Genomic DNA, 14,098 nt, shown 5'->3' on the forward strand with positions numbered 1-14,098 from the left:
ACCCCAACTTCTAGTTATTGGATATAGCTGATTGTATAAATCTCCAGTCGATGGCCATGAGCCTTCCTGGCTCTGGTCGAATCACTGTCAGTGGGGCTTCCAGAGATCATACCGACGTCTCTTACCTCAGCATTTCCCAAGTTATCTTCTTCTCGGGCCTGTTACGGCTCCTTGTCTCAGTCATCCGGTCGGCCACCTTGGTTTTCCATTATCTGAGATGTGTTAGTCGAGCGATCGGAGGTGCTGGGGTCAGGAGCTAATTGCTCAAGGAATTGAGGAACGATTTCAAGGGTGGCAGGCCCCGCTCAGCCGCTTAGCACGTTTCATGAGCAAGTTGAAAACAATCTCTTGTGTCGTGGGTCTTGGACCGATGGTAAGTGCAATATCGAGGTACCCACTGGAGTGGTTCGTTAAAAGAGGTCCAAATGACCTCGACGTGTTGTACTGCTCTCACTTCCTGAATCGACGAAAGATTCAGTCGAGGGTCTCTGGGGCATACTAGAGGTGGTGATGGTCTCAGATCGCTTGGCTAGTCAGAGCTGGGGTAGTTACCTCTTTCTTTCGGGTGGTCTAAGTTTCTCTACATTAATGTATTTGACCTCCTTCCCCAATAGGTTGTCGAAGTCCTTCGCGGGGTTTCTGACGAGGGCTTGGAAGAATTCTCCTTCTAAAAGGCCTTGAGAGAAGACATTTATTAATATTTCGAAAGTGGCGGACGAAATATTTAGCGTCACTTGGTTGAATCGCTTGATGTATACTCGCAGAGATTCCTTGCTTCCTTGCTTGAGTGTGAATAGACTCAGGTTAGTTTTTGATACCCCATGCTACTGGTAAAGTAGTGTAGGAAGGCTTTTTGAATTCCATAAAATAGGTAATAGATTCAACCGGTAGTTAATTTAAGCATCTATATGCCAACCTGATAGAGTGGTCAGAAACACTCGGTATTTTATTGTGTTGTTATACTAGTGTAGTAGAGCAACGTTCTTGAATCTTTGGAGGTGATCTTCAGGATCAATGTTACCTCGATACTCTCTAACCATCAATGACCAGAAATGCTTAGGTAGCTTTTCATCTAATACCTCTTGAGAAAAGGCACACTAGGTTGTTTAGGGGATTCCCGAACGGTAGGAGCCTCGCCTCGCCTTGGGTTCCTCTAGGGCGAATTCTCTACGAAGGAGGCTTGTGACTATTTGATTTTTGGCGCAATCCTCAGCGAGCATTCATAATAATGTTCAGGGAACTCAATCGACTATTTTTGCTTGGATTTTTTCTTAGATACATGAAACTCCTCCACTATGGCTGCAGGTGCTGGGTGTGGGTGAGAATCCACCGCCTACTCTTGGGACAGTGCTTGCATGTTAGCCTTTAGAAATAGCTCATACTCCTCCGGTGTCATGGTAACACTAATTTTACGGGTTGCCTCTATCCTTACATTCCAAAACAAGTGAATGTTCCCACAAACGACATCAAATTTGATCTCATCCAGAAGCTAAGTAGATGGGTGGTCGGTGAGGTGGTAGAAATATTGATGAAGGAAAGACTTCGAGCTGGGAGTTGCGGACCTATAACTGGGAGCTGCAAACTTATGCAGACCACAAACAGGGCCAACGACAATATTAGAATGAGAACCAGGAAGGGAGTATCTGGCGCAAACACTCCGACTCTCAAGTTAGAACGGTAGCCGAGTGAAAATGAAGAAGGAAATGAATACTAGAGTAGTGATGTGGATGCGTGTGTATGGGCGCGTATCTGGCCAATGGAGAAGACCTCATTTTTATACTATCTCTCATAACCTCAGTAATAATGAGACGTCAAGGAATATTAGGTGTCAGAATATGTCAGATAGTGGAGGATGTACGACCATCTTCTTCTAGGTAGAGGAAGGTTCTGTCGCGTGTATATGTTAAAGTAGGGGAATATTTCCTAGCGAGTAGTCATTATTCTTTGATAAGTAGTTGTGATTCTCTATCAAGGTTATCTTCTAGAAGGAGTTCCATCGGTTATAGGGCTAGTCGGGTTTATGTTGAGAGTCATATCCATGAGGAGTGAGGAATTGAAACTTGGAGGTTCGATCGAATCTAGGGCCGACCGGGTTTATAGGAGTCATACCCGTGAAGAGTGGGGAGTTAAGCTCAGAGATCTGACCGGCTCTCGGGCCAACCGAGTTTATGTTGGGAGTCATGCTTATGAATGGGGAACTGAGTTCTGGAGATCCAATCAGATCTAGGGTCGGCCAGATTTATACTGAGAATCATGCTCATGAGAAATGGGGAGCTAAGCCCTATGAGTTCAGCCGATTCTATGATCACCCGGGTTTATGCTGGAAGCATTGCTCATAAAGAGCGAGGAACTGACCCCTATAGATTAGATGAGATCTAGGGCAGACCAGATTTATGTTAGGAGTCATGCTAATGAAAAGTGAGGAGCTGAGCCTCAAAAATTCTATCAACTTTAAGGCCAATCGAATTTATGTTGGAAGTCATGTTTATGAGAAATAGAAAACTAAACCCTGTTGAAAATAATCTATTCGATTATGTGCACCGTAACTTTGAATGTCATCTCACTACCACCTCATTGTAAACTTAACTACCACATCATCCTAACTATCCACTTCACCTTATCTTTCAGGTCAACTATATATTAGTAAAATTTACTTTCAATTCAATAATTTACTTTCTTCATCAAAATGCCACCTGAGTTTTGTTCCTGCTGCCTTTCTTGATACAGCGCTCATTTTTAATTCCTTTTCACAAACGCTAAAGGACAAAAAAAACATTCATCCTGTAGCCGATTCAAATTCCTAGTCGGAGCGGTATCAGCGTGCTGCAAGCCAAACAACGTGACCAGTCGACCACCAAACACTCGTGTGCCGTGCAACTGCTAACTCAGCGATGGGATGTTGAGAAATCGCAAGGGTCCATTTAACGCAATGGATTGCTCATTGCTGGCTGCTCCATCACGAGAAAGAGCACCGAAGAGGAACCGGACACTACGGCCCCCCAAGGCATCCCATGCAAGTAAAGCAAAATCGCCGTGGCATCACGTGAATGACGAGCCGAGCCTCGCCTCGCCTCGCCTCATCTGATCTCATCGTCTGTCTTCTCCCTCTCCATCCACCACCGAACGCGCTCACGTCAATCTCTGCCCTGTCCTCTTCTCCACCGTCTCTCGCCGTTGCCTTGCATGCAATCGACGGCTTCCCTCAATTCATGCGGCAACCGTTTCATGCCAAGTTGATGTTTTAGTTGGCGTAAATTACTCTTCTCTCTGTCCACCTAATCAAAAAAACAGAGCAGCGGATTCCTGTTAACTCTCTTCGATGGCACGCGCTTCACTCGTCTTTCACTTTAGAAAAGTGTGGTGAGGAAGTTTTCAAACTTTTCTCTGACAGATACGAGACGATCGATTAACTCCCATCCGAAAGATATTCGTGTTGGGAGTTGGAGCCACGAGAGCAGGGCCTCGTCCCGTTGCGAATTGGCTTTCATGAGCATAAAAACTCGGGGGCTCGGTGGGACGCTGGATTTGATAGGGACCGGTGCAGGAATCCCGCTGCCGACGCGTTTGCGCCATGCATGACTTCATGCTCAGAACGACCAAGTTAATGCCATCGATTTAAATCGAATGTGATCGGTCATGTGGAAGAAAGGATCAATTGGGGAGAAAGATTGATCAATAATGGCCTTATCCAACAACATTATACCCGCCCCACCTTTAGACTTCCCGATGGCCATCCATGCTAATATGCTCAGAGACCCTGCACCACAGTTTCCAAATCTCTATCCAACATGCAAACCATGCTTTAATCGAATCCCTTCACTGCGCAAATTGTTGAGAGAACAGAATCGTCCACGATAGACAAAGGATGTGAAACTTCTACGCAAACCCTTCCCAAAGGCATCTGTCCTCCTCCAACATGATCAACCCCCTGGATTCGTATTCAGTAAATCTAAGCCCTCGGCGAAAGTTACAATCTCGGAAACACAAACTTTTCCTTCTCCCATGGCTCATTTCAACCTGTTGAATCAAAGCTGCGAAGCGAGCATTGAGAAAAGGGATCTGACTTGTTTAAATCCTCCAGCAATTAACTGTTTCAGTAAAGCCTCCCTCCTCTTCCCCCCTTTTTAACACCCTTATCAAAGCGCACACAGCAAGTGCCAAAATTGTTGGTTGAGCTTCCTGCAACACAGCAATATGCATGCTTCTCTGCTTTCTTTGCTCTGCTTCGTCTTCTTTATTTCCCACCTCTCGCTCTCCCTCTCCCTCAACCAAGAAGGCCGCTCTCTTCTCCTAGCCAAGAGCTCCCTCTCTGATCCCTACAACGCCCTGTCCGACTGGAACCCGGCGGATTCCACTCCCTGCGACTGGACAGGTGTCACCTGCAGCTCCGACGCCGTCACCGCCGTCGACCTCTCCAACTTCGGTCTCTCCGGCACCTTCCCTTCCGCCCTCTGCCGTCTCCCTCATCTCACCTTTCTCTCTCTCTCCAACAATGAACTCACCTCCACCTTGTCATCATCCGCGCTCCGGGGATGCTCCGCGCTTAGTCACCTCGACCTGTCCCAAAACCAGCTCCTCGGCCCGCTCCCAGCTTTCCTACCCGCGTTTCTCCCTGTCCTATTGCTTCTCGATTTCACGGAGAACAACTTCTCCGGCGAAGTACCGGCGTCTTTTGGCCAGTTCGCAAGCCTCCAATCGCTGTCCCTCGTGGGAAACCAGCTCATCGGCTCGCTGCCTTCCTTCTTAGCTAATTTGTCTTCTCTTCGCGAGCTTAATCTCTCTTACAACTACTTCGCTCCGTCTCCGATCCCGCCAACCTTTGCAAACCTCACGCAGCTTCGCGTGCTCTGGCTCGCCGGTTGCAATCTCGTCGGCCGCATTCCGCCGGAGCTTGGCCACCTTTCCTCGCTAGTAAATCTTGACCTCACTTACAATTCGCTCACCGGAAGCATACCCCAATCCCTCGCTGGGTTGTCGTCGGCGGTCCAAATTGAGCTGTACTCTAATTCGCTTTCCGGCCCGATTCCCAGTGGCTTCTCCAACCTAACCCAACTCCGCTTCCTTGACGCCTCCATGAACAAGCTTTCCGGCTGTATCCCTGACGACATTTTCCTCGCTCCAAGCCTCGAAAATTTGCAGCTTTACGAGAACAATCTAGTCGGGCAGATCCCTCGGACGATTTCTCGGTGCAAGAACCTTATGGATCTCCGGCTTTTCTCCAACCGGTTAACGGGTTCTCTACCTGCTGATTTTGGCATGAACTGTCCACTCAGCTTCCTTGATCTCTCCGACAACTTCTTCTCCGGCGAAATTCCCGAAGCTTTATGCGGTGGCAGCGTGCTGGCCGAGCTGCTTTTGTTAAATAATTCATTCTCAGGAAGGTTGCCGGAGAGTCTTGGCAGATGTAGGACGTTAACACGCGTGCGACTGCCTAACAATCGTCTCTCCGGCGAGGTCCCCTCAGGATTTTGGGGACTGCCTCACTTGTGGTTGCTCGAGTTATCCGGTAATTCCTTCTTCGGCAGTATCTCTCCAGCAATATCCACCGCGGCCAATCTATCCATGCTCCTACTATCTGACAACCAGTTTAGCGGTTCCATTCCGGAGGAAATCGGTTCTCTGTCCAATATGTACGAGTTCTCGGCCGCCAATAACCGCTTCTCGGGGCCTTTACCGGCGAGCATGCAGAACCTTTTTGAGCTTGGAGAGCTGGACCTCCACAACAATTCCCTCTCCGGCGAGCTCCTCAGAGGGATCCATTTGTGGAAGAAGCTTAGCCAGCTGAACCTCGCGGACAATGAATTCTCCGGTAGCATTCCGTCTGAGATTGGTGATCTCCCAGTGCTTAATTATCTCGATCTTTCTGGGAATCAACTCAGCGGAGTGATTCCAATCGAGCTGCAGAACCTTAAACTCATTCAATTCAACCTATCTAACAACCAGCTATCTGGCGGTCTTCCTCCTCTGCTTGTGGCTCAGGGCTATCAGAACAGCTTCTTGGGCAATCCCGGCTTATGCGGGGACTTATTCACTGGCCTCTGTCCCCGAATGAAAGACGACGGCAATTCTGGGCGCGAAGTGATCGTGTGGCTTCTTCGATCGTTATTTGTGCTCTTGGCGCTCGTGCTTGTGCTCGGCGCAATTTGGTTTTATCGGATGAATAAGAATCCTAAGACGGCACAGCCAGCAGTAGACAAGCTAAAATTGAAGCTCACTTCCTTCCATAAGCTCGTGCTCAGCGAGAATGAAATCTTGAATTGCCTGGACGAAGATAACGTCATCGGCACCGGAGCTTCTGGCAGGGTCTACAGGGTTGTGCTCGCCAGCGGCGACGTGGTGGCAGTGAAGAAACTCTGGGGAACCTCCAAAAAGAATTACTTTCGTCCGGGCTTCGGGGATAGCTTCGAAGCAGAGGTGGCGACTTTGGGGAAGATAAGGCACAAGAACATCGTGAAGCTGTGGTGCTGCTGCACGCACAACGACTGCAAGCTTTTGGTGTACGAGTACATGCCAAATGGGAGCTTAGGAGACAAGCTACACGGCAGCAAAGGAGCCCAGCTCGACTGGCCAATGAGGCTGAAGATTGCCGTGGATGCGGCGGAGGGGCTTTCCTACCTCCACCACGACTGCGAACCACCTATCGTTCATAGGGACGTCAAGTCCAACAACATCTTGTTGGATGCGGAGTTTGGAGCCAAAGTTGCAGACTTTGGCCTCGCCAAGGCCATTGAGAAGGGACCACAATCCATGTCAGTCGTTGCTGGTTCCTGCGGTTACATTGCTCCAGGTTCGTCTCCACCTCCACTGCTCTTTTACTACTCTTGGTCAACATACGCTCTGTTTCACTGCGAGGGCTCTGCTTTTTCGTGCAGAGTATGCGTACACGCTCCGGGTTACTGAAAAGAGTGACATTTATAGCTTCGGCGTGGTTCTCCTTGAGCTGGTGACTGGGAGATTTCCGGTGGATCCTGAGTTCGGAGAGAAGGATTTGGTGAAGTGGGTGTTCTGGACGATAGAGCAGAAAGGAGTGGATAGTGTGATCGATCCGAGGCTCCATCTTTGCTTCAAGGAAGAAATTCGCAAGGCGATCAACATAGGCCGCCTCTGCACCGCCTCTCTCCCGATCAATCGCCCGTCCATGAGAGCCGTGGTGAAGATGCTCATTGAGGTGGCCCATGACAGCATGGTTAACCCGTCAATTAAGGACCCGAAGCTCGTTTGATACCCTGCTTGGTTAGTAGCATTAGGACATCGTTGTTAGTTTAGTTAATAGCCAAGGAGCTTCATGTTATTTTGTCGCATACCGTTGGAATAGAACTGTGCACTGGTCTTGAGGTTTTCCTCAAGTATTAATCTCAATGCATCTTTTCGACAACTAGATTTTGTGTAAGTAGCGTTGACGGAAGTACATTGGATTGTGTGAAGTGGATTGATAGTTCGAAGAGAGATTAGGTAATAGACTGTCGTGGAACATTGTTCAAGTTGACTATTGTCAAGGCTTGTCACGCCGTCCTTCCGCAATAAGTATCTTTGGTTGGCTTTTGTGAATTGACGGTCTCTCAGTTAAGTCACTAATTAGTGGATCGATTTATTTATGCGAAAATAGATGTCTTCGATTTTATCACTGAAAGGACTCCACTTTCCTATCTGTTTTCACGATTGAGATCATCAAGGACGTCTAGATTTTAGAGTTTAGACGCTAGTGGAGTTGATTGTTTCATCCTTTATTATTAAGATATAAGTAAAGGGTAATGCTAAATGATCAGAATCTGATTAATTAGAATCAATACATATAAATGTACACATGGGTATTTTAGTAATATCATATGTGTACATTAATTACATGCATATATATGCATGCATTCTAATTGGAGGATAAAAAATTCTAGCTGGCCAAATTCTGACCAACAAGAATTACTGATAAGTAAAATGTTTGAATCTATTAAGTTAATACAGTTGATTTATTTGATTATGTGTTCTTACTGTTAGGTGAAGTCTTCATAAGTTATCTCCATATTAAATAGTGGAGTCATCATTGCTAGAACAAAATACTCATTATGATTTACTACCTATATCTTGTCGTGATGTCGATGATAGGACCTCTTAGGATTAATAAGAATAATAGAATGTTGAGGACATCATGAGGATAAAAATAAATTTTCACATAATTTCATTGATCATTAAATATCCTATTTATAAGCTAATATAATACAAACTCAAAAACCCGCTAATTCCATTAACATCTAAACATTAACTACTAACACTACATTACAATTGTTATCTTATTATTTCTCCATTAACTCAATTACTAATTAAAATATGTCAATTCATCACTCCACTAACACACTAATTTTATTAACAATCTCTCCCTTAAAATGATATTCCAAATTTATTAATCAGTTTGAAAAGAGTCAAACTTTTAAACTCCATATATAAACACCAAATAGCTTTCTAAACTTTTGAAATATAAAGAATTTGAAATGCTTGGTTAGTATATTAGTAATTTGATTCTCGCTTCTGCAATAAATAAGATTAATGACTTCATCATTTGTAAGATTTCTTAAGAAATGATATTTCACATCTATATGTTGAATTTGACCATGTATCACTAGATTTTTAGAAAGTTTTATCGTTGAACTGTTGTCGTAATAAATCTGAGTATGTCCATCCTTTTTGAAATATAATTTTGTAAGAATCTTCTTTAGTCAAATAGCTTGACAAACACAAGATGTTGTAACAACAAACTCAACTTTCATGGATGATAATGTAACAATTGATTATTTTTTCGAAGATCATGACATAGCTCTTGTCCCCAACACGAAAACGTACCCAGAGGTATTTTTTCGATCATCTAGATCTCTTGTATAATCACTATCTGTAAAATCAAACAGATATGACTTTTCTCTCTTTTTATAAAATAACACAAATTCTTTAGTACCGTACAAGTACCGAAAAATTCTCTTTGCATCTAAGAGATGTATTTCTATAGCACAATCCATGTATCTATTAATTATACTTACAACATGCATAATATCATGTCTTATCGCCGTCAAATACATTAAACTCCCCACTTTTTATTTGTAAAGTGTGGCATCAACCTTCCTTCCTCCAATATCTTTATATAACTTTACGCCAAACTGATATAGAGTATTTTACAAGATTGTAATCTTTCATTTGAAATCTGTCCAGAATTTCTTGCACATATATTCTTTGAGAAAGAGAAATTCCAACAAAAGCTTGCACCACTTCAATACTAAGAAAATAATGTGTCATACCAAGATCATACATTTTGAATTCTTTTACCATAAATTTTTTAAAAATTTTAAATATAGATGTACTATTTTGAATGTAGATTAAGTCATCTACATATAAATAAACTATCAATATTTTTTCTCTATCATAAATCTTAATAAAAAGTGTATGTTTATAAGAGCATTTTTGAAAACATTCCTTCAAAAAATAATTTTCTATACGACAAAAAATAAGTCTGTGGGGGCTTGTTTTAATCTATATAGAGCTTTCCTTAATCTATAAACTTTATGCTCATTACCAAATTTCACATAATCCAGAGGTTGATCGATAAATACCTCTTCTTTGAAATCTCAATGAAGGAATGCTGATTTTAGATCTAATTAAAAGATAGACCATGAATTTTGTGTCGTCATCGCTATCACCATTCTGATTGTATCATGCCTTGCTATAGGAGCAAAAAGTTCTTTATAATCAACACCAAACTCTTGCTTATAGGCATCCTTCGCCACCAAGCATGCTTTGTACTTGTCAATCTCATCATGTTCGTTTAGTTTTGTCTTGTAAACCTACTTTACACCAATTATCTTTTGCTCCTTAGGAAGATGACATAACTCTCATGTATTATTTTTTCAATTGTTGTAATTTCATCATCTATAGCCTTTCTCTATTTTGATTCTTTAACAACCACTTCAAAAATAGTAGGATCATAATATGAAAACAAAGCAAAATATGTAAGAGGATCATCACCCTGATCAATTCTAGTCACCTCATAATTATACATCCATCTCGGTCTTCTTCGAACACGTTATAACCTTTGTGATTCTACTTCAACTGAACTTTGATATGCTATAGGAATATTTTAAAAGACTTCCACATGTTAATCATCCTCCATAGGTTGTTGTACTTTCTCATCATCATCAAAATTTATAGGGATAATTTTTTTAACGTCATTTTAATTCCATGGCCAAGAGTCTTTTTTTTATCAAAAATAGCATCACGACTTATAATGATTTTCTTAGTGCAATGATTATATAATCTATAAACTTTTGATATATTGCTCGTACTAAGAAAAATGTATTTTTCACCTTTGCTATCTAGCTTCTTTCTCTTTTCATCTGGAATATGAGCATAAGCGATACATTCATAAATCCAAAAATGATTAACAATAGGTTTTCTTCCACTCCAAGCTTCCTCCAGTGTTATATTTTGAACAGATAATATAAGACTTCTATTCAATATATGGATGCTCCAATTAACTACTTCTGATCAAATTTTTTTAGCAATACCACTTGTCGTTATAAGGTTTCACGCCATATTCATAATAGTGCGGTTCTTCCTCTCGTATACACCATTCCGTTGGGGTGAATAAGCTACCGTAAGTTGCCTCTTGATTCCATGATTCTCATAAAAATTTATAAATTCATGTGAGTTATATTCTACACCACGATCTGTAAGCAGAACTTTAATAGAGTTGTCAATTTTTTTCTCGACAAGTATTTTATAATTTTTGAAATATGTAAATGCTTCAGATTTTTCTTGCAACAAGTAAATCCATATTTTATGACTATAATAGTCAATAAAAGTAATTATGTATCTTTTATCTCCATTAGAATTCGGTATTATTGGCCCATAAATATCTGAATGGACAAGCTCCAATCTCACCTTAGCTCTCCAAGATCTTCCTTTTGAGAATTAATTATGGTGTTGTTTACTGACAACATATTCTTCACAAGCTTAAGGAGTTATAATTTGAGGAAGACCAATAATCATATCTTCTATTTTAGTATTTTCAATCCATCAAAATTTAGATGTACATAGCCAAAGTGTCATAACCATGCCTCATCATCAAATTTTGCTAAAAAAAATAAATGAGATGTAGTATGAAGATAAAGCAGAAACATACGATTTGCTATCATGTTAACTTGTGCAATTAAACCAAACTCCTTTAATAGCAATTTCATATCATTTTTCTTGTAATTGACCCACACTAACCAAATTAGTCTTTAATTCTTGCACATAAAGAACATTAGAGATAATATGGGAAGAATCATCTTTTACTTGTATGGTTACCTTTCCCTTTCCCATAATACAAATTCATCTAAGTTTAAAAATGTATCCTTTTCTCCACACATGTGATTGTTGTAACCTGTATCTAAATACCACATGTTCCATTGAGTTTTCTCTTTCTCCTGGCATACCATTAAAAGAGACACTTTTTCTTCTTTTGTAAAGTTAGTTTGATCTTCATTTTGTTTGTTCAAATTATTATAACATTTTGATCTATAATGGTCATACCTATGACATCGGTAACATTCAACATTAGACTTATTTGCTGATTTTATTTTATTAGTTGTAGAATAATGATCTTCACATTTTCTATCTCTTCTTTGAAAATAACTTTCTTGGTGTTGATTTTGCAGTTAGTTCTCACGATCATTGTTGTTTCAACCTCCTCTTGCTCGACCTCTACCGCTTTCACATCCTCTATCACTTCCACCATTTGTGTTGGTGCAGTTTGCACTAATGGTCTAACTCAGATTTTGATGAATAACAAATAAGTTAAGTTAGGTATAATTGTGATCTAACTACTTTATCAAGTGCGCAGGAGTTAACCAGATAGGTCGACAGGATGACCGGATATCTGGTGAAAAGTCCAGATAGGTCAATAGGCCGACCAGATATCTGGTAGAAAGCCCAGATAGGTCAACGAGCTGATAGGATATCTGGTGAGAAGTCTAGATAGGTCGACGTCTGACCAGATATCTGGCAAGAAGTTCAAACAGGTCGATGGGCTAACCAGATGTCTGGCAAACTGGTAAGTAAAGGTAAATCACTGGAGGAGAGTGACTAGATGAGGACGCGTCTCGGTTGAGGGGACAGTAGGCATCGGTCCAGGATAGGTCTATTTCGGATCCCTATTATGAGACCTTGACTAGTTGCTGATCCTGAAAGGACAGGAACTAATTACTACTACTCATTATTACTATACGAATACTTGTCTTGCATGTCATTACTTAGTTTATTGGACTAACATTGTTTTGCAGGACAAATGAGTAAATTTACCTTCGGATGAATATTAACCGAAGGTGCCTTCAAGTAGCTAAGGCGCCTTCATACTGTTCATCAAAGGCACCTTCTATGGCTACAGAAGGTGCCTTTCGCAGGATGAAATTTGGACGAAGTCGTGGATAGAGGCTGGACTATTCGGGATCAACTTTCTTAAGTTGAAGGCACCTTCCAAGGCTATGGAAGGCGCCCTTAATGTCCTATATAAGACAGTCTTGAGGAAGCTTCAAAAGATAACATTTATATGAGCTACTACGCATCCATTTGAAGTTCCGACTGCTTTGACTTTCTGCTATGACTATGCTACGAAGCTACTGTGCCCGACAACTGCTCCAAGGACTTTTGATTGTGGCTGGCTGATCGACATCGACACATGAACAAGCTACTTAATTCCCTAAGTGTTGGTAAAAAATTTTATTTGTACTTAAATTCTACAGACAGGAGGTGTAGGCTGTTGCACTTCTCCGATCATCTTTGTACTCGATTCTCTCTTTTGGAGGTACCAGAAGAGGTTTTAGTAGATTACCCATCGATAGGTCCACGTGACTTGTGTCTTGGAGTAGGAGTCACCAAAGGCTCCGAACCAATTAAAACCACCTGTGTTTCCTTGTGTTGTTCATTTTAGTTTTTCGCTGCGTATACTTTGATTTCAAAACGATAAAACAAGATTTTCAAAAATCACGCGATTCCCCCCCCCCCCCCCCCCTCCCTCCCCTCACGTGAGTATCGATCCAACAATTTGTAGAGTGACTTTCTAATAAAATCTTCAATGTTTACTCTTCTTATTAATATTGATTGATTTTCTACTTATGAATCATTAATGAACTTTGTAATTCATCAATTGAAAGTAGACTTACATCATTTACTTCTTCAATGATGCAGACAATAAAATTAAATTTTGGTCTCATAGATAGAGGAATTTTTTAGATGAGAACGTCCTCTATCTTATCTCTAAGGATCTGTATTATGTTGATAATTGTCATTGTTTGTGAAAAATAATTTGAGACTGATTCTCCTAATTTCATTCGGAACATTTCGAACTCTGAACGAAGTGCTTGAAGCTACTGTCTCTTAGCTCTTATCCTACCTTGATATTTCTTTTTCATAGAATTCTAATTATCTTTAGTTGTATCCTTGCATAGAATGGTTTCCAAAATTGAGCGATAAATAGCTTGGAAGAGATAATTCTTTACTTTAAGATATTTCAATTGCGCATAAGTTAGCCTTCAATGTTTATAGAGTGACTTTCTGATAAAGCCTTCAATGTTTACTTTCATATTGATTGATTTTCTACTCATGAACCATTAATGAACTTGGTAATTCATCAATTGAAAGTAGACTTACATCATTTACTTTTTCAATGACGTAGACAACAAAATTAAATTTTGATGTCATAGATTGAGGAATTTTTTAGATGAGAACTATTGGAGTGTATACTAAAAGCCTAGCTTTTGTAAACATTTATTTTTGAAATAAAAGAATCACATTGGTCAATATCTACATTTATTTGTTAAATGTAATTGTTTAATTAATTTATATAAGTAGATAACATGGTGTGTGGTGTCACACTCAGAAGATCATGTTGTCGGTTCTTTATAAATTATAAACAGTTGCTCACGACTAAGATGGAAAGGAACAAACCATCGGAATAGTCGTAGTGTAATTAAGTATTAGTTTATCTTAATTAATAAATTACGCTGGTACACTCTAAGTGTATTGAGTAGGACCATTTTAGGTAAATTCTTTTTGTACTGACTTAATAAAAGAACTAGACCTTAGT

The 14,098-nt window shown here is 40.9% G+C and overlaps 1 protein-coding gene across 1 annotated transcript; it reads left to right on the forward strand.

Annotated features, from left to right (window-relative positions):
* Positions 1-3,725: 3,725 nt before the first annotated feature.
* LOC122027119 (receptor-like protein kinase HSL1) lies at positions 3,726-7,375 on the forward strand. Its single transcript, XM_042585976.1, has 2 exons — positions 3,726-6,787; positions 6,873-7,375. The coding sequence occupies exons 1-2, from the start codon at positions 4,195-4,197 to the stop codon at positions 7,220-7,222; spliced, it is 2,943 nt and encodes a 980-aa protein (XP_042441910.1). The 5' UTR covers positions 3,726-4,194; the 3' UTR covers positions 7,223-7,375.
* Positions 7,376-14,098: the final 6,723 nt, after the last annotated feature.

Source organism: Zingiber officinale, chromosome 10A (assembly GCF_018446385.1).
Source record: "Zingiber officinale cultivar Zhangliang chromosome 10A, Zo_v1.1, whole genome shotgun sequence".
Classification (NCBI taxonomy): domain Eukaryota; kingdom Viridiplantae; phylum Streptophyta; class Magnoliopsida; order Zingiberales; family Zingiberaceae; genus Zingiber; species Zingiber officinale.